At 42.7% G+C, this 22,182-nt stretch overlaps 1 protein-coding gene across 3 annotated transcripts in view; it reads right to left on the bottom strand.

Moving 5' to 3' along the window:
* MYO1E (myosin IE) overlaps positions 1–22,182 on the bottom strand; it is a 107,437-nt gene that overhangs the window by 59,739 nt on the left and 25,516 nt on the right. For 2 of the 3 annotated variants that reach the window (XR_005258141.1, XM_038147149.1), the window contains exon 1: positions 17,474–17,625. The exons of the other annotated variant lie outside the window; for it this stretch is intronic. Coding sequence is in view for 1 of the 2 variants with exons in the window: in XM_038147149.1 (XP_038003077.1) it covers positions 17,474–17,476 (3 nt within the window). In the remaining variant the exon portion in view is untranslated. Of the gene's footprint in view, positions 1–17,473; positions 17,626–22,182 lie in introns of those variants that run through there. 3 annotated transcript variants of the gene reach the window in all.

Genomic DNA, 22,182 nt, shown 5'->3' with positions numbered 1-22,182 from the left:
TCCAGAACAGGCAGCTCCCAATCCTGACTTGGATTCAGGCATCCCTCACTGAGGCTCAGCAGAGTACCAGTCTCTACATAAACATAGCTTATATTTTGCCAAATGTAATTAACCAGAGGATAATTATGAATAAAAGAATGTGGTAAAGTCTTTTTTTTTAATAAGTTGCTTGAAGTTCTTTGGGACATAAACAGTGTGTAAACAAAGTTCATAATGAATTATTCAACATCTAAAATACTGAAACTCATTGAGGCTTTCAAAACCAAAATTCTTCTAATTATAAACACACAATTAAAAAAGAAAAAAGAATCATGAAATATCCAGGTATCTGTAATAACTTGCAGTTTTAGTTACACCTAGTTAGGTTTTGTTGAGAAGAAAACCATTTGCTTCTGCAAAAAGTATTTAGGCCAACTATCATTTGCAGGACTGCATGGAAAGACAATTTTGAGGCAGCCTGTTTTTAAGGATAGTGTCCTTTTTAAAAAATAAATTTTAAAAAAAGGACACAATCCACACATCTTATGTTTTTCTCCTTGTCTGCACATTTCAGATGACTAACTGAAACCCTATGTTACAGATTCCATCTAATCTGTCCCACTGAAATGAAGGCAAATTTGTTCCACTTCTTATAGAGCTAGATCTTCAAATATCTTCCAAGATAATTTTACACAGACAGACAAAAGAGTATCAACAAAACTAAGTCCAAATCCAACAACACCAGAGGAACTCCTTACCCAGTTGTTTTTTTTTAAACAAGCAAGGTATGAAGGCTGCCAGCAGCTAAACCAATCTGTGAGACTTTGCTATGCTGCCATTTTAGTATTTCAAACTCACTCCTGTTGATAACCCAATTAATGAAAGCTATAAGAATCACCTATGTTAAGGAAAACATCAGGGTTTTCTCTTTACATTTCTCAAAATAAAAAAAGAACACAGTAGCAGGAACTGCTCTTTATTAAAATTTGTAAATTGTTTACAAAAAACACAAAATAGTCCCTACTGTAGGTCCTGTTGCATTTAAACGCAGAAACGCAACCCCAAGCCTTCGTGCACTGGAATGCCTCATCTAGTCTGGCTTTTTAATATGTAGATGAATAACCCCACTTCACAGTTTCCTATTAAGTTTTTGTATGCAGTACCCTATTCTAATACTTCAAATGTCTACTGATTTCATTTCAGTTTCACTTACTGAAAGTCTGTTTGGTTTTGGATTGCATTTCTCACCTTTTTGCACATTAGTGAAGCATTCAGAGGCAGCTGCAAACCAGGAGCAAAGTTAGGCAAAAGCTCACAGCTCACAGCCACATCATCTCCTCATCATCTCACATCATCCTGCCAGGGTAGCAGCACTGCTGGTAAGCGGGGCCCACTGAGGTCACCTGAGGGCACCCTGCCCTATAGGACCCGAGGCACATGCTGGAAAAGGGAGTAAAGGCACATGACACGAAATACTTTAGCCCTTTTGGTAAACCAGGTGGGATTTGAAGCTCTGAAGTTGGTCATTTAGCAACACAGGTTTGGGTGTCTCATTCCCATTCTCAAAACCTCTGCTAAAGTCACAGAATCACAGAATATCCTGAGTCAGAAGGGATCCACGAAAGTCCAGCTCCATGTATAGCACATTCTCAGGAATCCCACCATGTGCTTGAGAGTGTTGACAAACTCTCCTGGAACTCTGTCAGGCTGGTGCTGTGACAACTGCCCTGGGGAACCTGTTCCAGTGCCCAACCACCCTCTGGGTGAAGAACCTTTCCCTAATGTCCAAACTAGACCACCCCAGACCCAACTTCAAGCCACTCCCTCAGGCCCTGTCACTGGTCACAAGAGCAAAGAGATCAGTTCCTGCCCCTCCTCTTCCCCTCCCGAAGGGGCTGTACCTGCAGTGAGGTCTCCCCTTGGTCTCCTCCAGCTTGAACACACCCAGTGCCCTCAGCTGCTCCTCACACGGCTTCCCCTCACCATCTTCATGCCCTGCTTTGGACACTCAAACAGCTCAATACTGCAGTGCCCAGAACCGCCCCCAGCACTGGAGGCGAGGCTGCCCCAAGGCAAAGCAGAGCAGGACAATTCCCCCCTTGCTGGCTGGTGATGCTGGGCCTGATGTCCCCAGGACACAGCTGGCCCTCGTGGCTGCCCTCATATTCAACTTGCTATCAACCAGGACCCTAGGTCCCTTTTTCCACGGCACTCATCCCCAGCCTCTCACTCTCCAGTCTGTACATACATCCAGGGTAATCATCACACTTCAAACAAACCTGAGCACATCAGTGAGAAAAGCTTGTTTTCTACAAAACACACACAGCTCTATGTATCATATAGTGAAAAAATACATCACACATCAGGCGTGTTCAACCATCCCAGCCATCTGCCTGTGCCTTTTCCTTTCCCCTACAAAACATTAATTTGAACAGCTATGTTATGCAGCTAAGCATGTCTCATCCAGTTAACGAAAGCATCTCTTGAAATCTGTAGATTAAAGAATCAGGCTATTAGATAAGCAGATGTGCTTCTGCATACTCCTTGTGCAATGTCTGACTGCCAGAATAATTTTTTTCCTGCTAAAACACAGTAAGAAGAACAGGAGGCAGCCTGCAGCTATCTTGCTTTGCAATTTGCTCCTGTCAAATCTCAATGTTTAGCAAGGGTTGATTTACATACCACTTGCATGGAAGAGCATGAGGTAAAGCCCAGATTTCTAGAGAACAACCGTAGTAATTTAGTTATGGATAAGTCAGTAATTGCCAGTTTAGCAGAAGGGCTATCAAAAGCGACAAAACCTTGCAAATAAAGTGTCAGAGGTTTTGGTTATTTGTGGTGAAAAAAGGTGCCACATTTGGCAAGTAAAAGTTGAGTCCAGTTGTAAGGCAGCTGTATTGCTTCTAGATAGTGTTGACAGCAGGTTCAAAAATGCTCTACATTTTAAATCATTCGGTGACAGCCTGCACGACAGAAAGGCTTTCCTGTATCTTCTAACACACACTTGTGGTCTCTGGGCTACAGGCAATACCTAACACCAGCTATTCCACAGATTCCTACTAGAGATCTATTCTCAGGGATGTTCTGCCTATTTAGTGCTAATGTACCAGTTATTGATATCTTTTATTGCACTTTGAAAAACTGTCCAACACTCGACAGCAGTATCTGTAAGGACTACTACAAAGATAAAAAATTGTTTGCAATCTACTGCTAAAGTCACATGTTTTATATCATTTAAGTAATACTATGACATTCACATAACCATGTTCATGAATTACAAATGTACATCTGTACATGCATTTTCATCTCCATGACCTTACTGCAAAGTACTGCAAAACAGAACTTCTTTGCCTTTATACAACATATTTCATTGCAAGTTTCCCTGTAGTATGTACTGCCAGGAAAATCTGCACTTTAAAAAGGCCCCGAAAAATGATCCAATGTTTACACACACCATTGCCTGAGCAAGCCTAAACTTGTTTAGAACTTCTGGTAAAAGCGTAACTTAGCCATCACATTACATCACTACAGATAACATTTAAGGGATAAACCCCCAAAATCACCCTGAAATCTTGTAATGAAATGGAGCATGTCGTCTGGCATTTGCAGCTGAAGACAAAAGACCTCTGCAAAGGCTTGCTGAGAGTTAGAGAAGGGAAGGCATGAGAAACGCAACTGTAGAAGGTGAGAGCTAAGACCAGATTCAGGCAAGTATTTCAAAGCCACACTGCTGATCTGTGGGTAAGAGGACATTTCCTATACGAGCTTAGAATCAGAGAAGGTGTCAGACTGAGCCAATTCCATCAGCAATATTAAAGGCTTATAAACAGATGGAAAGAGCACTACTAAGGTAGAGCTGAAGGAGTAGAACTTCACATGGAAAATTGGAAGCAGCTTGCCTGGACCAGACTCCCACCATCTTGCCAGCCCAGACCACTCCACCATTCCCTCTAAGATTTATTTCCCTTATTCTCTGTCCTGTTCGAAAAAGTTCTGTCATTCAGTCTACTGTGGACCAAGTCACATTTCCCTCACAGGGGGCACAAAGTAGTCTGCCTGTATCATCTGCCAAAACCAGCAGAGGATTCCAGCACTCTCTCACCCTATAGATAACCCAGGCTCCAGAAGAGCTCCACAACACATGGCAGCTGTTAGGGACATGCCTCAGATATATTCCCCACTCCATCCTTATTAAAAGTGACACCAGAACAAAACAACACCCACAGAGTGATCACAAAGGCTCTGTACAGCTTTGGTACTTGGGGAAGTTCTCCCACATTGTCACACTAGAGACTGGAAGGCAGAACAGGAATAAGGATGCAAAACTGCATGTTTTACTACAGCTGTAGTAGTAAACGGATAGAACAACAGAAAAGTACTCCCCCTACCCACCAGTTCTAATACTTAGTGTCCTGACCTGCCCTGACTTAAAATACCACCTTAAAAAATCAAAAAGTAGTTTTATTTATTAGTTTTATTTCTTGAATATATTCCAAAGTCTTCAAAAATACAAAGAAAAGAAAAATGAGAGCCTAGGCGTCTCATTGAGATGTGATGCAAAATAAGTAGGTTGGTTCATTTAAATGAGGTTGACTTCTACTCCCCTGAAGAGTTTCAATTGGTCAAGTACAATTCCAAAACAAGCCCTAAAAGGACACAATTAGCTACAGAATGTAGTTTCATTGTTCACTGTATCCTGTTACCAGCCTGAACATAATTTTAGCTACTAAATTTGAGCTTCTTTGTTTTAGCAATCAGATGATATTAATTTCCCCTTTGTTTTTTTCTTTTCCTGTTTGTACACCTGCACTACCAATGAGGAAACAGCAACACGATTGGTATTTTATAGTTAACCAACTACTCCACACCTGTAAAAAGAAGGATGATAAAATATTTTCAAAGGCTTGAGGGAAAAAAAATCCAAAACAAACACCATAACAACCTTGTCTTCTAAATTTAAGATGTCAGTGTAGTTACCAGGCAAAACAACCTTGAAATAAAAATGTGTATTCTTCCTATGTACTGTCTGCTTCAGATGCAAAATGAGCGACCATAGCCACCTCACCACAGGCAGTTAACATCACAATTACCGACTCTCCACATACATATTTTGAAGTGCAGACTAGGAAGAACTCCCCAGCATCTTAAATGCTTCTAGAACAGTAGAAGTTTATACTGGTGTTCTTAGGTTTTGATTGAAGTCGTCCCCCCCACCCCCTCCCCCCAAGTTAAAAGCTATTTAACCATTTTTGAGTATCAGAGACCCAGTACAAAGCACAGTAGGTGGGTCACAGTCAAACTGACAGGACCAGTTTTGCTTGCTTTGTCCCTCCCAGTCCCAGACTGGACTGCAGCCACACTCAGATAAGCCCCCCCCCGCAGAGTAAAGCTTGTTGACTGCTGCATTTTAAATGTATTCTGGTCTCAGAATAGACCTACAGATGGGACAAGTCCAGTGAAAAAGTCACCTAATGGCCTCAGCTGCAAAAACACCTCAGCCTGTTGTAGCATTAAGAAATGACCTGAACAAAAGCAAACCTGATTTCAGTAGGTGAACACTCTCGAGGTGTGTCACACTAAATAGCTCTTCATGACTAATTCATTAACTGTGGTAACACACTCCTCCATTACAAACTACCACCTTGAGAACATCCATAAGAGCATCCTCGGTGGTTTATGAAGTACCTGCCCATACTCTAAGGGTACAGCCTGTACTGTCAGTACAGCCCAAACAGACTTGCTTCAGCACTTGTCAGCTTTCACACCGTTAAGCCTCTTTTCAGAATAAACAGCTCTTAAATTCCTCTCCCCGAAAGAAATGCTCAGCTCTGGGAAAAAAAACAGTTGTTCAAGTCTATAAACTTGTCCTGTGGCACTGAACCGGAGATTTAAAACTCTGTATTACATTCTAGTCTTCTGGATCGTTTTCAAACATTCCTTTCTTATTCAGAACTGGAGGTTTTTAGTTCTGTCAAGACTGTGTCCATAAAGGATTAATTTTAGCCATTCTGACACATGCAGCTGAACATATTTAGTCTCAATTCAAGTACAAATTGCTGTAATTAAGAACAAGAAAAGGTCAATCTCAGGACTAATAAAATAAAGATTAATTTCTGTAGTCCTTAAGTTTGTCTTTTTACTGGTGAATTGCATGGAAGCAGATAAGGTAGCCAGCTATTCCAGCACCAAGCAGTGTCTACACTGTCAGTGATTAAAATGCTTTTCTGAAATACATCCTAGTTGCTTCTTTCCCAATATAGCTTTAATAGTGACTATTTAACAAAGCAGATTTAGGGCCTGGGGTTCTCTCCTCACCCCTAAATCTGTACAGAAGACACGAGCCCTTTCCAGAAAAACCTTTCCAGTAAAAGTCTCAGGAAAAATACCAATGAGAAAGTTAGGAGATGCAAGTAAGTTGATGTTCTAAATGTTGTTTGTTTCCTTTTCCACAGTTAAATACTTAAGTGTGCATTTCACTAAAGCACTGAGTAACGCTCACTAATTCCAACTCTTTACAACACAAAATACACCACTACCAATGTGTAGACCAATGGAAGCTCCACAGGAGAACAAGGATTTGTAACCATATAAACACAAGCTTTTAGTACTGCAAAGAGTCAGGCCCACCTATCTTAAGGGACCCCACCAGTGCCACCAACCATCACTGTAACTCCGGGCAGAAACTGCACTGTGCACAGCCACAAAGGACACGGGCTCCTGTGACTCTGCCAGGATAAAGCATGGCTGGAGGCAGGTTAGGTTGTCCAGGAACACTGTATCACCTCTCTCCTTTAGTGAGGGATGTCCATTCTGTCTAGAACAATACCAAATATGGGAATCAGTAGCCACTGCCCTGCTTCCTCTCAAGTGCTCCTAGAATGTACCAAGAATAAAAACAAACGACAGGAAGAAACCACTGCTGGTCATGAACTTACTCTGCATATTGAGATCAGGTCTCTGTGGACTGGGTGTGCTGGTATTTCAGGCATTAAGAACCCTGGAACCAGAATTCCTATTACCACTAGAAAAGCTTTAACAAACAGTACTCATGGGAACAGCAGTTAAGGCTCCTGTAGCAGTCAGCTGGGTTACTGACACTGCTACTGGCAAACCAAGTACTCCTTTCAACATCAGACTGCAAGTCACCAACAGTCCTATCTATGCAAAGTAATGAATCCATTCTTTCTGTGCTACTGAGGTTCAACCTCTTTATAGCCTCACACTTCATTACATATTCCTGAGACTGAGGTCAAAGTCACTGGAGGCAACAGAGAACATGTATTCTGTGTGCTTGAAGACAGCTTCAAGCTAGATCACATTAATCTACTTTATTGTATATACTTTTTAAAATCACAACAGAAGCCATTTCAGTTTTATCAAATCTAAGTTTTGCCAGAGTATATGTTGATTTGTTATTTAAAGCAAGTATCAAATTGGGCAAATTCTTATTTTCTCCAATACACTGAATCTAGTCATTTACTGCTATGCAGATATATATTACAGAATGCTGAGAGACAAGAGTGACAATCATAGACAAATATCTAAGCTGCTTAAGAAACCAGGCTCAAGTCATTAGAAACAGGTACTCAACATTATCTCAATTTTCAGACACTGGATACTCAGGTACTGCCAAGTCCTCTTTCACTTGTAGGTACACTTCTGACCTGACTTGCTCTGCTGAAGGCCTATCCCTGCCTTCCTTCTCACCTGAAAACAGTTCATGCTTTGAACTCTGTGGTTGCAACTCAATGCTGAGACAAAAAACAACTAAAGCACAGCAAAACAGCAAAAGCAGTGGCCTCTCCTACAATGAAGTCATTCTGCCCACTCCCAACTCTGCTTCACATGGAACTCAAGATTTTGCTCATTAAAGGCCAGACCTCAGCTCAGACCTCTACAGACATACACAGAGCCATAACAGGATCTCATAACAGGATTTGTTACAAAACATCCCAGTTCACTTTTTTCCCTGGTCTAATCCTTCTTTAAAAACCATACCAAATAGCACAGTCTGTAGAAGTTACTCCAACCTCTATTTGTGGGCAGTCTGTTCCTATAATGAGGAACACCAACACAGTCCCTGGGTCCTGACAGGGCTCTGACCACTGTTCCTGCTAGGACTTGGCCCTCAGCCACTGGCAAGTACTGGCCACTAAACGCCCAAGGGCTGCTGAGTCCCACCTCAGCTGGGAGAGGTATGTCCCTCCTCACAGCAGCACTGTGTGCCAGTGCCACCAGTGCACTAGCAAAGGTGGCTACTGACAGCTGGGATTATGAACTCCCAGCTACCCCAGGAAAAAGCAGGAAGGGATGCTTGCAAAGCCAACAGCCACAGCAGAGCAAATAATGGCCAACAGTCTGGGTACAGCTCAGCACAGAATTACACATTTTTAGCTCTTCTGCAATAGATTTTTCAGCAGATTTACACTGCTCCTCCATAGCAGGAGGCTGATGCTTTCTGCTCCACCAGGACAAATCAATTCCAAAAAGGCCCCTTACTTCAGTCTACTCAGGTCCTGCAGGATACACAGAAAACAGCCAGGATCCCCTCAAAAACTGAACATATCCAAATTGCCCTACTCTGAGAAGCTATTTTTGCTTTTCCACTGCAAAGACCAGAATGTTTTTGTAGGAAACTCTGGTTTGCTGAATCTAGCAATTACTAACCAATATAGCAGTTCCCAGTGTACACTTGAGGGGAAGCACTGAAAAAGGATTTGGAGACTACCAACAACACAGCATCAAGTCATGGAAACATGACTGCAAGTAAGGCATAATTTTTAAGTGGAGAAAATAAATCCAGCTGAAGTAATTCTGTTCTTAGTGGATGTACTATATTTTAATTGGCTAAGTCAAATAATTGTTTTCTTAGATTCAGCCAATTCAGAATTCAGGAACTAATCAAGTTTACATGTGAAGTAGAATATTTCATGGTACAGAAGCTACATGTAACAAAATCATGCTTAGTAATATATCAGCTTTCATTGTAGCCAAATTTTGAATTCAAATTATGGCAGGAAAGGTATCAGAAGTTTCCTGATAGGAGTAGTGTATTAATTTAACCTGCTCTCATAAAAATTACACTATCAAGAGTCAACAAAAAATACAGAAGTATGATAAAAGGGTCTAATATAACTATGGATTCCCATGACTAATTATTTTTTTCCTAGATGACTGCATCCTATCACTCATTCCTTCAAAAACAATATATATTTAGCTCCACAGCAGAAATAATTACGCAAAATCCATGTTTCTTTTGCCTTACCAGAAGACACCATAGATTTATCTACTACTTCAGACTATGTAGACAGCTTATACCTCTATGCTCTGAAAGCAAAAATGGGTGGGTTTGTAGCTTTATATCCTTTCTGGAATGAATCTAACCACATTTTTAATTCCCCATTTAATTTATCTGTAGTATGACTGTTTTCAATTACTGTTATAAATACTTTTGCACATTTCTCTTTCTTTAGGAATGTACTGAATATAGGTGAGTATCAGTACAGGAAAACAAATTCTTTCAGAATTAATTAACTGACAAATCAAATGCTCCTCAAATACTGAAAGAATAAACAAATACTTAAAAGTATGCACTTGCTTTTGAGTCCCATGAAATAGCTTTTAAGATTAGGTTTAACAAAAGTCCTCCTTCAATATGCCTCGCATTAGCAAAATAAGTATTTTCTGGTTCATACACCAAAACACCTGCAAGAAGTCCAAAACCCAAGCGATCAGAAGGTGAACGTGCCAGTGTGTGCCAGAAGCAGCACAACAGCTCAAAGATGTTTACAATACCTAGGTAAACTTTTGCCCTCAGAATGTTCCTGCTACCCCTCAGAGCAGCAGCACTTCCACACCAAATGAGCTACCAAAGAGTCCAGGGCTCACAGCGCCAGGGACTCCAAATGCGCTGGCAGCATTAAACACACTTTGCATCTGCACACTTCTTCACAAAGCTGTGAATAACACAGGGATGGAAGTTATTGCAAAAGCAAATTTGGAAGCACTTAAGCATTTGTGCAGACTTGTATCCTTCAAGGCAGGAAAAAAAAACCAAAACAAAACAAGATGAGACAAGTTCTTGACTACCGCTTGGCACTGCAAATATATTACTAACAAGAGGTTCCAATTTCCATCTTTCTGTATTTCTGCTGTTAGCAATATGCAACTCAAAGCACAGGAAAAGATATCAATCACTGCAAAAGATAACAGTGTGCATTGGTAAACTGCCTAGAATTAAAGCCTCACAAATGTTGTGTAACGTCAGACTGAAAACAGAAGACTGTCCTAGGGTGCAAGATCAAACACCAGGCAGTGCATTTTACAGGACACAAGCAGGAAAAACTTTAAAGCTGTTGAAAACATTTTGCTGGTTTTAGAGGCTATCGGGCTGCATTGTTCAGACTTGAGTATGACTTCAACACTTAAATTAGACAAGGCTGACCAAGAAGTGGTTACAGACTCAGGCTCAGCTGATGACAGTGATTCAGTGAGTGGTTCTGAGCTGGCACAGAAAAAAAGCCCCACACTTCCTGTACAGGGACAAGTGCACCAAGTCACTACTGACTGCTAATCCTCTTTGAAGGATGCCAACAAAAACCTCTCATTTAGACTTCAGATTGCTGAAAAAAGCATGAAAATAGCTTCAAGAAGCACATGTTTTTGCATAAACTATTTATGTCCCCTTTTTTGAAGGAGTCTAAGGAAAAACATCTATCATCACTCCATCCCAAAGCCATTGCATTGATCCCCTGAAAGCCAGAAGTGGCTTTCACCAGATACTTCTGGCAGCTGAAAAATCACACACATGACAGCAGAGCAGAGCACCAGACCTATTTTATAATCCTTTCAACACTTCCAGGACACTGTTGATCACGAAGTATACTCAAAGATCTGCTAATATCTGGCTTTAACTTTCAAGTTCACATTTAGTAAGTTATGTTAATAGATAAGCCTTTGTACTTTAAAAGCACCTTGTAAGTAGGCTTCCCAATAGGCATCACTTCTGATAACTCTGACTCATGCTCCAATTGCCAACACTGCTTTCCTTGTCAGCTCTCACGTTTGTTTTAAGGAGTATTTTCAGTTTCAACTAAAAAAAAATTCAATTCAGAATTTTGTAAAAATTACACTTTATAATTTATGAACCCAATCCATGAGTGGTTTTACTACCAATTAAATGCTGCTGTGTCTTTGGAAAAAAACCTTGACCACCCATCTTCTTAGACTGTTTACATTATGGAATCTTGGGTTTAGATGTACTTGCTTGTGTAGAGGACACCATCAAACCCCAAAGCTATTTACGCATTTATACGAAGCATATTTAACAGAAGGGGCAGAAAACACCCGTGAGGTTCAGTGTGTGGAAAAGCTGTAGACCAAGACACCTTTTCTGATCACAGCAATGACTCAGTCAAGCAGAGAGAATAGATCCCATGCACTGCCAGGACTTGACTGCACACCTGGCATCCCCAGGGGGTAGTCACAGTTTTGAAGAAGTTAAGGAGGAAAGCAGTAGGTGGAGGATAGGAAAGCTAGAAGATGAGGATGAGTCAGGAGGAGTGACAACCGTACTTCCTGGGAGGACAGTAACTGGCATCTCAGGAATGTGGGGAAGGGAGTAGGAGATGGGAAAGACTGAATCGAGCCCAGGAAGGTCTGACTAAATTATAGTTCCTCACACCCAAGCTGCCCAGGAGTGCCACGGGAAGCTGAGGTGAACGTCAGAGCAAGTCCTCAGAGACAGCTCTTAGTTCTCATCTGAAGAGAGCAAATTCTTGTTTACTTCCTGCCATATTTCTCTGGTATTTACAAATACTTTTATAGCCATAGTAGAAATTATAAAAGCCAAACACGCTACAGCTATCCAGAGTCCTCTGATTACAGCAGTTCCAAAAGTCAGCAGGCACCCCATACACCTGGAATACTTTCCCATACAAAGGCAGTACAAAAATCCACTTCCATCAGAGCTGAAAACAATGCTGGTCAATTGCTAGTGACCAGCATCAACCAGAAAAGCTCCTTGGCAGACCATAGGTAGTGAAGAAGTGAATGGTCTCCAACAGATGAGAAAATGTGTGAGAGAACCTTTATATGATTTTCCCTGAAAGGTTTAGCCTTTTGTGCTGAGGTAAACTTTCCTGCTCATAATTCATGGTGAGAATTTAGACAGTACAAAGTGGCTTAATTCAAAGAGCTTCCAGTAATGCAAGCCAACCCTTTCTTACCAAAACCTATGCCTGGATTTCTGTGCTTGCAGAGGGACTGAAATATCTTCCAAATCCTTAGTTTTGTAGCACACACGTATACAAACACACTCCTCCCAGTTCCAAAAACTGCTTCAATTTTACTGCTTCTAGTCTAGCACGGTTAACTCCCAGAACAAAACCCTTCTTAATTAGGTGCAAAATCCCTTTCTAACACAGTTCTTAATGCCTTTCAGTAGCCACACACCACCTAGATCTGGAATGCAGCTTCCTAAAAAAAGCAGACTGAAGGATTGCATTACAAGAGTGCTTTACGAAACTGAAAAGGAAAGCAGATGAATTTGTCATTTATAGGCCATTTATTGTGGCAATAACCAGAACCAAAGGGCAAGCAAAAGCCTGACAACTTGCAGGCCCGTCCCAGGCTGGTCTCCATCAGCAGAACTACAATGATCTGTGTCAGAACTCTTCAGGTAACTACAGGAAAGTCACTCCCAGGGTTAGCCTGGCAAAGTCAGAGCTGGGAGCCCAAGAGGAATAACCACCTATCTTTTTGCTCCCTTCCTCATCACAACATGCAGCAACTAAGTTAGGCTTTATTAATACAAAGGATTCTTCTGGGACTCTGAAGATGTTTATTTACATGTTCTATCCATTAGTATCATTAATGTTTACATGCATACTATATTAGAATACAAATCCAAACACGTGGGAATTTCATATTCCTTATGTTGAAATTAGGAATACCAAAACCTTTATTCTTTATAATATACCCTGGATAGAGCAAGGCATGTCCATTTAGATCAATGACACTTTTAGACTAACTCCTACAACTCAGAGGAGAATATACTGGTATATATGAAGTCAAATTAATTTAAATTATTACAAAAGGCGATAATAACAGTTCTGTAAAGAGATGTACAGCTTTTTACTGTTTCAAGCAATGTAGCATACTTTCCATGTCAAGATGGGAACATTACTAAGATTTTACTGAAAACTCATAAAAGTTTAACATTCCATGTGCTAACCATGACAAAACTCGTTTTAACTTCACCCATGCCACATGTGCAGCAATGCCTTAAGAACAAGGCAGTGAGACTGGTGAATGTTATTCCTTTAAGTCAAGAAAAAGTGGCTGCAAATAATTTGTTTAAACTACTAATCGCATTGCCACCCCCTTTCCTTCACAATTAGTTATGTATGTAGAACAGAAAAAAACCGTATCTGGAAGGCAAAAGAGATGATGAGAAAATTACTTCAGATATACATACATACACAATCACAGGTTCAGTTTTCAGCTGCAAAAGTTGTATCTGAGTAACATTCTGCATACATTAGTGTCTTCTGAAAAATGCCCTAACATACACAGTATATCCATAACCATTCTAGAGGTCTAAACTAGAAACAAAAACAAGCATGCACACAATGCAAGCCTAAACAAAACACATTAAGTACTACTGTGTTTTAGTATATTTTATATATAAGCCAGAAACATCATATAGCTGGAAGATTTTCCATTAATGCACCTTTAGACATAACGCAAAGCACATGCTGTTACCCTCCCCAGTATTCCACATTTGGCAGAAAGCAAGGTTTGAGCTTAGTACTGTCTGCAGCACCAGACAGAAAAGCACCCTTCACATACAGAAGCATCACTGTCTTGCCTGTGACTTCCCAGCAGAAAAAAAAACACTTAACAGAGTATAAGGTCCCAGTTCCCATCACACACCCACTATTTCAGGACCAAATCCTAAAGGCAAGCAAGTCCCCTCAGGCTAATCCAGTCAGTCATTTCTGCAGACTTTCATAGGCACTACGTGGAATCAAGACATCCTCAGCTTCTTGCTGGACTGGGCTATAAACATCTGCCCCCTTCTGATGTCAAACTGCTATAAAAAATGTTTCTTTTTAAAAATCATCCTTGCTGAAGAGATAGAACCAAGAAGACACCAAGTACACCCAGATAAAATGCACATACTGACTGCAGTGTTACAGAAAATTGCTTAGCATTGAAATACTGGTTAAAGGTAACATAGAAACACACTGGGTTTTTTAACGTAAGTATATTAGACAACCCTAGCTTGCTCAACAAGTTGTGAGCTAATCCAGACACTGCTGATCCTGCTTTCTCTTGGGAGCTTTCCCTTCTCTGCCCAACAAATTGGTACAAAAACCTCAGCAGAAGCTCTCTGGAACAGAGATTATGCAAAAGCAGGCAAAGTTGATCACTGATGGGTTGTTGTTGGGGTGGAGTATTTATCTGATTTTTGTGGTCAGCTTATTTACTAAACATAGTAGCAGTTTATGCCTTAAAAAATACTTGCTGATTGACATTCAAAGTTTTATCCTTAGAAGAGCCAGCTGACAGTACTCAGGGGAACAATCTTTCCCTGAAGACTAAAGAGCTACTTTAAATGAAAGGTCCAAGATAATTTTTGTAACGTGGTACAGATTCTCTATCCAATTCCAGATCCTCCAATGCATCTCCATGAACTACCCCACGATATGAAGGTTCTAACTCACACTGTAACAGCATAAGGTTCAGCTGACCATATGCTTCCCTTTCAAGCAAGTTCCAGCTTAGTTTCACCAGGAGGCTTCCCGAATATTATGGATAGAGTCCTTCACTGGAGTGGGACTACTTGGCACTGACATAACACCCAGTTTTTGAAGACTTAAAAGCTTCAGCTAAGCTGTTAGAGGCTTTTAGGATATTTTTTTTTAAATTTAAAACACTGAAACACAAAGCCAACAAAATGGATGCATTTCAAGAGAAAAGAGAAAAATTTCAAGCTGCCAGATGTTCCTTAGTCTTGTCAGTTTTACTACAGTTTTGCGCCCCTGTTGCTCATTCCCACCTTGTACTGCCATGCCCAGCCATGGAACAGCTCACCCATTCCAGGCTCACAGATCTCCTCCTGAAACCACCCTGTTAACTTGACACAGATATCGATCTGGATTAAAAATAAACCAGCCAAAAGGAGCAGACACGTTGCTAATTGCAGAGAGCTTTGCAGGGTGCCAGCTGAGCTGGGTGGGGCAGTGCACCATGGCAGGGACTGGCGAAGGCACCAGTGACAGAGCAGTGACACCGGGATCTGCTTTGCTCAGTCAGAGGGCCCAGAAGCACCAACAGCACCTGGTGTCAGTGGCAATTCAGCACCCTGCACAGGGGACCCTGTTGGAACAGGAAAGGGTCACTCTGCAGCAAAGATAAGGCAGAAAAGACTCCATTTAGAAAACACAAAACACTTGTAACATTCAGCTTACTTCACCCTCCAGACATCAAAACTGTTAAGACAAAAATAAGGGGAATAATGTGAGTTTTTTACACAGCACAGAGAATGAGTATAAAGTTTCAGGATATTAGCAGCATGATTCATGTTCATCAGCAGTCATTTTAAGTCCTGCCAGGCAATCCTTCTGCCAACTAAGTTACAAAATACTACCTTCTAATGACTATCAAACAATGGTTTGGGCAAAATTATTTGAAAAAGCAGCACTTTCAAAAACATTATTTTCTAGTTTTGTTGTAATAATTTCTTACCAATAATCTAAAAATGCAATTCATATTATTTTGAGATATCACAGCGAGAAACTACCTCAGTATTAAATTAAAAGCTGGGGAATAACTGTCTGAATACATCCCTAAAAAGTGTATCTTGTGGAAGAAAGTAATTATCTTATTTTGATAAAGTAAATGTCACAGAGTATGCTGCCAGTTAGCTATGTGTGTGTACAGAAACTACTTTGATTAAAACCTGTCATTAAAAAGGAATGAATAGACTCCAAAGCAGATGAACTAACGGACTGATATCAAAAGTATTACTGCTAACAGGCAGACACACCTGAAGCACCTGCAAACAAAGACTTCCAACCCCATTTAACATGTCAGCAGTCTAAGCAATGACCCAGCCTCTGCCAACGAGCCCATATGTGCCACAGGTGCCTGTGACACAGCAGGGACTCGAGGAGCAAAGATTAAGGCTAACGAGTTGATCTGAATCACCTGGCAAAACAATCAACCCCCAGGGGAACACAAGCACCTATCTTATTCAAAGCTCCTTACCAAAAACAGGTTTATAAGAGCTAGTTGGTATTATTATCCCTGACTTCAAGAGAAGTTTTAGCTTCCTAACTTCTGCAATGCTTTATTTAAAGCAAAGATCTTGATCCACATAGATGTAACCAGGTACAACTTTACTTGCCTCAGAAGTCAAAGCAGAGGCATAGGCAATAAGAAAGGCATCCTTGAAAAGGTATTGGGAGTGAAGCTCTGAATACACAAGAACTAGGCTGGTCAGTCTAGTTTAAATCTCAGCCTTAGTTAAGCTTTAGCAAAAATACTGCAAAAGTGTTTCAAGTATCTTAACACTCAGATCTTTAGTACTTTGCTTTAGAACAGTCTTAAGTAAACTACTTGTTTAAAAGTTGTGGATTTTAGCCTAGTTTATTACCACACAGGATTCTTCACGACTTGTTCTTAGTTCTTGTGTAACAGGTAGACATAATCGTTATTTGGATTACTTCAGGATGAAAGCTATTATCAGTCATCAGGAGGCAATTACTAAAGACGAAGCAGGTTCACCGGCCGAACCTTAATTTTCCCTCAGTCCAGCACTGACGGTGTTTCCCTGACATCGCGTCCCCTCATGACAACCAGCAGTGCGCAGCCCAGCAGCGGCGGTGCCCCGGCTCCCGAAGCGGCCTCTGCGGCACACCGGAGCGCTCCTGCCGCCGGACAGGGCACCGGAGCGACCCCGGCACGGCGGCAGCGCCGGGCAGGGCTACGGCTCTGCCCGCCGAGACCCCTCCGCAGCGCCTCTGAACCACAGGCGTCACCTGTTGTTGTACTACGCCGTGGCGTCCCCCTGCCATGGGATTCCTCCTACCCGAGGACACCAACATCCAAAACCTCTTCAGAACCCAAGCGGCGGGAGAGGGCGACAAGCGCGGCTCGCGCTCCACAGGCGGCGCCGGCCCTGCCCGCGCCCCGCGATGGGACGGGCGCGTTCGGGGCGAGACTCACGGCACCGACCCGGGTCCGCAGGGCCGGCAGCCGCTGGCCCTCGGTAGTGCCTGGCACGGGCCGGCTTCCCACAGGCCGGCGCTGTTACACAACCGCTCCCCGGCCGGGAGCGGGACGCGGAGCGCTGCCGCGGCCCCTTCCCGGCACCGCGCGAGGGGACGCGACAGCCGCGCTCCCGCAGCCGCCCCGCGGGCCCGGGCCCCGGCCCCGCCACAGCTGCCCCCGCCCCGCTCGGCCCCCTGCCGAGCCCCCCGCTCACCATCGCTGCTCCTCGGCGCCGCGCTGCCCGCGGCTCTGCCCAGACACGCCGGCGCCCCGGGACGGAGGGACGGGCGGAGGAGAGGGGAGGGGGCAGCGGCTCCGCCCTCCCGCGCGCGCAGCTCCCGGCGGGGCGGGGCCGAGGCGGGCGAGCGGGGCCGGGGCCGGGGCCGGGGCCGGGGCCGGGGGCGGTACAAGGGCCAGAGGGGCGAGGGGCCGGCACCGGGGCTGCCCCGCGCCGGCGATGTGTCCATAAATGGGAACTCGCCGCGGCGCAGCCAATGGCCGCGCGCCGGGACGTCATTCCCTGAGGGAATCCCGGCGCTCGGGGTTCGCGCGCTCCGGCCCAGGACCCCGACGGCCACGGCTCCTGGAGCGCCCCGGGATGAGCACCGGGAGCAGCAGCCGCCGCACAGCGCTGACCTTCAGCCGGCGGGGGCTGCAAGCGTGCTGTGTGCGCTGCCCTCCTCCCGGGTACCCACTGAGCTATGGTGCTGCTAATCCCTGGAAACTCCGGAAAGTACGGTGCGTCTTGTCACCGGGTGGATGCTGAAAGCATTCCTACAGGCATCTCACAGACGCGAAGCAACCCAGGCGCCTGCAGGCAGCCGGCATCTGCTCCACGTTGCTCATCTCGTTCTGACCAGAACACAGCCAGTACAACTTGCAGGGGCTGCGCTTTCTAAGCCATCCCACCAATAAACCCGCCGAAGCTGGCTACTGTAGTCCAGTTAACAAACGTTTCACCTCAGGCTTGAAGCCCTGCTGTTTGCTCTGATGGGTTTCTAATGCCACTTCTTAGCCAGAATGTAAATAAAATGGGAAAAGCGTAATGTAACAGTCATAACAACAGCCAGACCCCGAGTCATATGTTGATACTGCTTCCAAACCACTTTGAAAACCACTCATAATGGGTTTCATCAATAGACTGCACTGGGATTTAGTTTATTTCTGATTAAAAAGAAGGGCAGTTATTGGAAAAAACAGGGAGTAGTTTATGCACAATATACGTATTCAATTTTCATTGTTTTAATGAATAAGATAGAGACTTGTGTCCACACTAATTTAGAGATGAGGCATGAGCGGATTCACTTCTGGCTTTTTGGAGGAGAACACTGCTCCGGCTGCTCCGAGCCAGGTGCCAGTTGTGCAGCCAGATCTGCCAGTGCAGAGGAAGGACACTGCTGTTCAGCACGTGGCCTTGTCCTCACAGATCTGACCGCAGGACAGGTGTGATGGGGTGCAGACATTAAACACACGGCTGATCAAGTGTTACAAACTCGAACCACCCTGATGCGCACAACCCGGAAATGGGACAAAACTTCAACTACCTGCCCCCGCTCATGTCCCACAGCCTTTGGTGGTTTGGATGAAACACAACAGTCCTTTGGGCATGTTCCATCCTTGATTTTGAAGAATAAACAAAACACTTCTCAGCTCAGCTGGGCTTGCACTGTATAATTACTGATCACATGAAGCTTGGGATTTCCATACTGGATTGCTTGGATGTTGGCTGACATTGATAGGAGAGGTAGGTAATATTTTCATTGAGAAAATAGCTGGGTGGCAAATATACAGCTGTTAAAGCAGAAATATATCTGATAGTGCTAATAGTGCACAGAACTTCACAGGAGATAAATTTCACACTTTGATTCTCTACAGAAGGTGAGTACAGCAGTTTTATGGAAACAGAACAAAAATAACTTGCCTAGTGTTTCATTTGAACATGGAAATCTTACATAAAATTATGAGGGTAATAAAAAGCAGTTAAAACAGGCCTGCAAGAGTCCAGAGAGTATATGCATATTGGGCCAACAGAAGAAAGAAAACTACACCACACAGAGTAACATCACTTCAGGAGGCTGTAAATATCTGCTCTTTCTTGCTCTTTAGCCCAGCCTTTTATCGCCCTCATGTTCATGCACTGCCCCTGTGTGCCCTCTGTTCCCTTTGGTGGTTGGTCAGCACACCTGGGCACTCCATGGCTCATTGCTGTCAGTGCTGCTCACCTGCTTTTCACAGCTGTGCCCGCTGGGGATGAGGCTGGGCCAGCCCCACTCCCAATTACCACAAACTGTGTGCCTACAGAGGAACCCCTGTACTTTTAAATGATGCACAAAACTTAGAAGTGGTGACATTCCTATCAAAACATTAGTATGGACAGGATACCTTTCCAAAACCTAACTTGAAAAGATTTAAGAAAAATTCCCTATATTAAGAAGTCCCATCAGTATTTTTTCAGCGCGTGTATTGTCTGACAGTCTGTCTGGTTAGTAACACCTACAGCTCATGCACAGAAGTGCTAACATCAAGAATTATTTTGAGGATATTTTCTAGCTGCAAACAGTTGTACTGCTTGATTCTCCTGATATTGATCACTAGTGCTAAGCTTTGGGGAAATATTTAAGGGCAAGCTTCACTTCAGTGCCTCAGGAGGTTTATTAGCTTATCATTTGGGACTTGCAGGGCTTGGTCCAGGCTCAGCACTCACTGAAGTGACTACATGGTGCAGCTGGCAACTCACACGTGCCTTTCCACCTACCCACTGCCTGAGCAACACTGTGCCAGCACCAAACAGGGATTGGCCTGCTGCTAAACTGTGCAAAGACTAAACTGACTGAAAAAAGAACGAGGTCTTTATCTCTGGAAAAGCCACAGAATAAAGCTTTCCCTTGCTCTCCATGCTAAAAACATTATTGTGGCTTCAGAAAGAAGTAACTTTTATGAGAAGTCAGTGAATCTGGAAAAGATTAGAAATTGTAATGAAATAAGCACTGCTGTGACTGCTTTCTAACTGGCTAAAAATGACAGCAAAGGGAAAAAAAGGTGTTAGTGCTTTTCTCTTACTTAAAGACTATATTAGAAATTAGTTTTGTAAATCACATATTTGTCTTCTGTGGATCAGAATAATTTAATTGATAATTTAATTAATGCTTGAGAGCTATTAAAATAAGACTTAATACCCTTAGCAACACATCATTCTTTCGGTTAGAAAACCACATAATCTGGTATTCCTTAAAAAAAGATTAAGGATTTGTGTCATAGAAAAACAAATTATTTTAGATTAAGAAAACTTTGAAAATTTAGTGTAGTTTTTTATCCTGTATTTGCCTTCCAAAGAATAAAGACACTTCTGAATTGTAACATTTTCTTCTAAAATGGAGATGGTTACACTCTGCCTTCAGTTACACATGGAGCATGTAGAATTCTACTTACAGGAAATAAAAAATGGATTCAGCAATTTATTCTTGTGAAATATAAGGGGGAAAGAAACATGTATAAAACAAAGGCAGAATTTTATAAGTTAAAATGTGATGAAATCAATGATTAGGACAGGTTGGAAAATAGTATAATCATTGTAGCTTTCTTTAACTCTCTGTGCCTAATAAAATTTCTTCTTTCCTCTCTGTTGTTGGCCTCAAATGAGAGCAGCATTCCTGTTGAGAAAACATGCCCTTAACGTGTTCAACGTGTCCACCCAAAGTACCACTGGAGTAAAAAGTACAGCAACAAAGTCACCAGCCCTTTTACATCCACTGCTTGCTTTGAGGCTTTTTGAGGAAAAACAGCACGTGGCTCTTTCACTCTGGATCTGATTAAGAGAAGCCTCAGATGTAAGAGATACTCAGAATTCATGGAGTTGAATTTTTCTCTGACTGCAAACCAACACGTATGAATAATGCTGTTATTTGCAAGGCTGGTATAAACCTGGAAGAAGTCCACAAAGACGTGGTAACCGAGGAGTTCTGCCTCCTGTGTTCCTGCCACTGAATTCAGCTAAGCCACGTACGTTCACAACAACAAAATTACAAGGATTTTTTTTCCCCCTCAGAGGAAGATCTTTTGCAACATTACACAGGCTTTTAAGATGAAAACTTTATGCTATGATGGGCAGCCTGATCCAGCATCAAAATCAGCCTTGCTCTGAGCAGAGTTGGACCATATTCCCTCTGAGATCTCTTCCAGCCTAAATTGCTCTGTTCTGTACTTCTGTGATTGGATAAGTGGGGCTCAATTAATGAGTGAGACAGCTGAAGACTCCAGAAGAGGTTAATATTCTTGATGTTGTGCCTTGATAAAAAGATTGTGAACTTTCCTTTAAGAAAATAAATCTCTATGTTCCATATGAATTACACTGAAGATGTAATGATATAAAATACAATAGTTGAGTACTGCTTTAGTTAGAAACATCAAGAAAGTGATACAAGTACAAAAAATAATTGTCTCTGATAACACAAGATGAAAAGAGCATCAGTATGGGTCAAACCAAAGACCATTCACCTCAAATCCTGGTGGTGTGGATGCCTTGGAAAGAGTGTAAGAACAGACAAGAATTTACATGCCCTGTCCCTATCTGCTGGCCTCCATTATTACCAGAGAAGGGCCAGAGGGAGAAAGCAGGCTGAGAGCTGAGCATGGCTACATTTTAAAGTTATTTTCAAGACTGCAGTAGGAGGTACAAATGTTATGTTTTTAACTTAAAATAACTTCAATTGATTTGCTTTAACTAACAATTTGCTTTCAGGCCCTACTCTGCAGACATACATACTCAAGAAAACACTGGGCAGTCCTTTAGCAAGGAAAAACCTCTAGACAGGTGCACAAAAACTACACAGGGACATGAAGTCAGTCTAGATATTTGCCAGGTCAGGGAACAGAGCTGTGTACATCAGGAAACTAGAGCAAGGTCAGCAGAGGCCAGTGAGATGG

This window comes from Motacilla alba, chromosome 10 (genome assembly GCF_015832195.1).
Source record: "Motacilla alba alba isolate MOTALB_02 chromosome 10, Motacilla_alba_V1.0_pri, whole genome shotgun sequence".
In the NCBI taxonomy this organism is placed as follows: Eukaryota; Metazoa; Chordata; class Aves; order Passeriformes; family Motacillidae; genus Motacilla; species Motacilla alba.
This window is presented reverse-complemented; position numbering and strand designations above follow the sequence as displayed.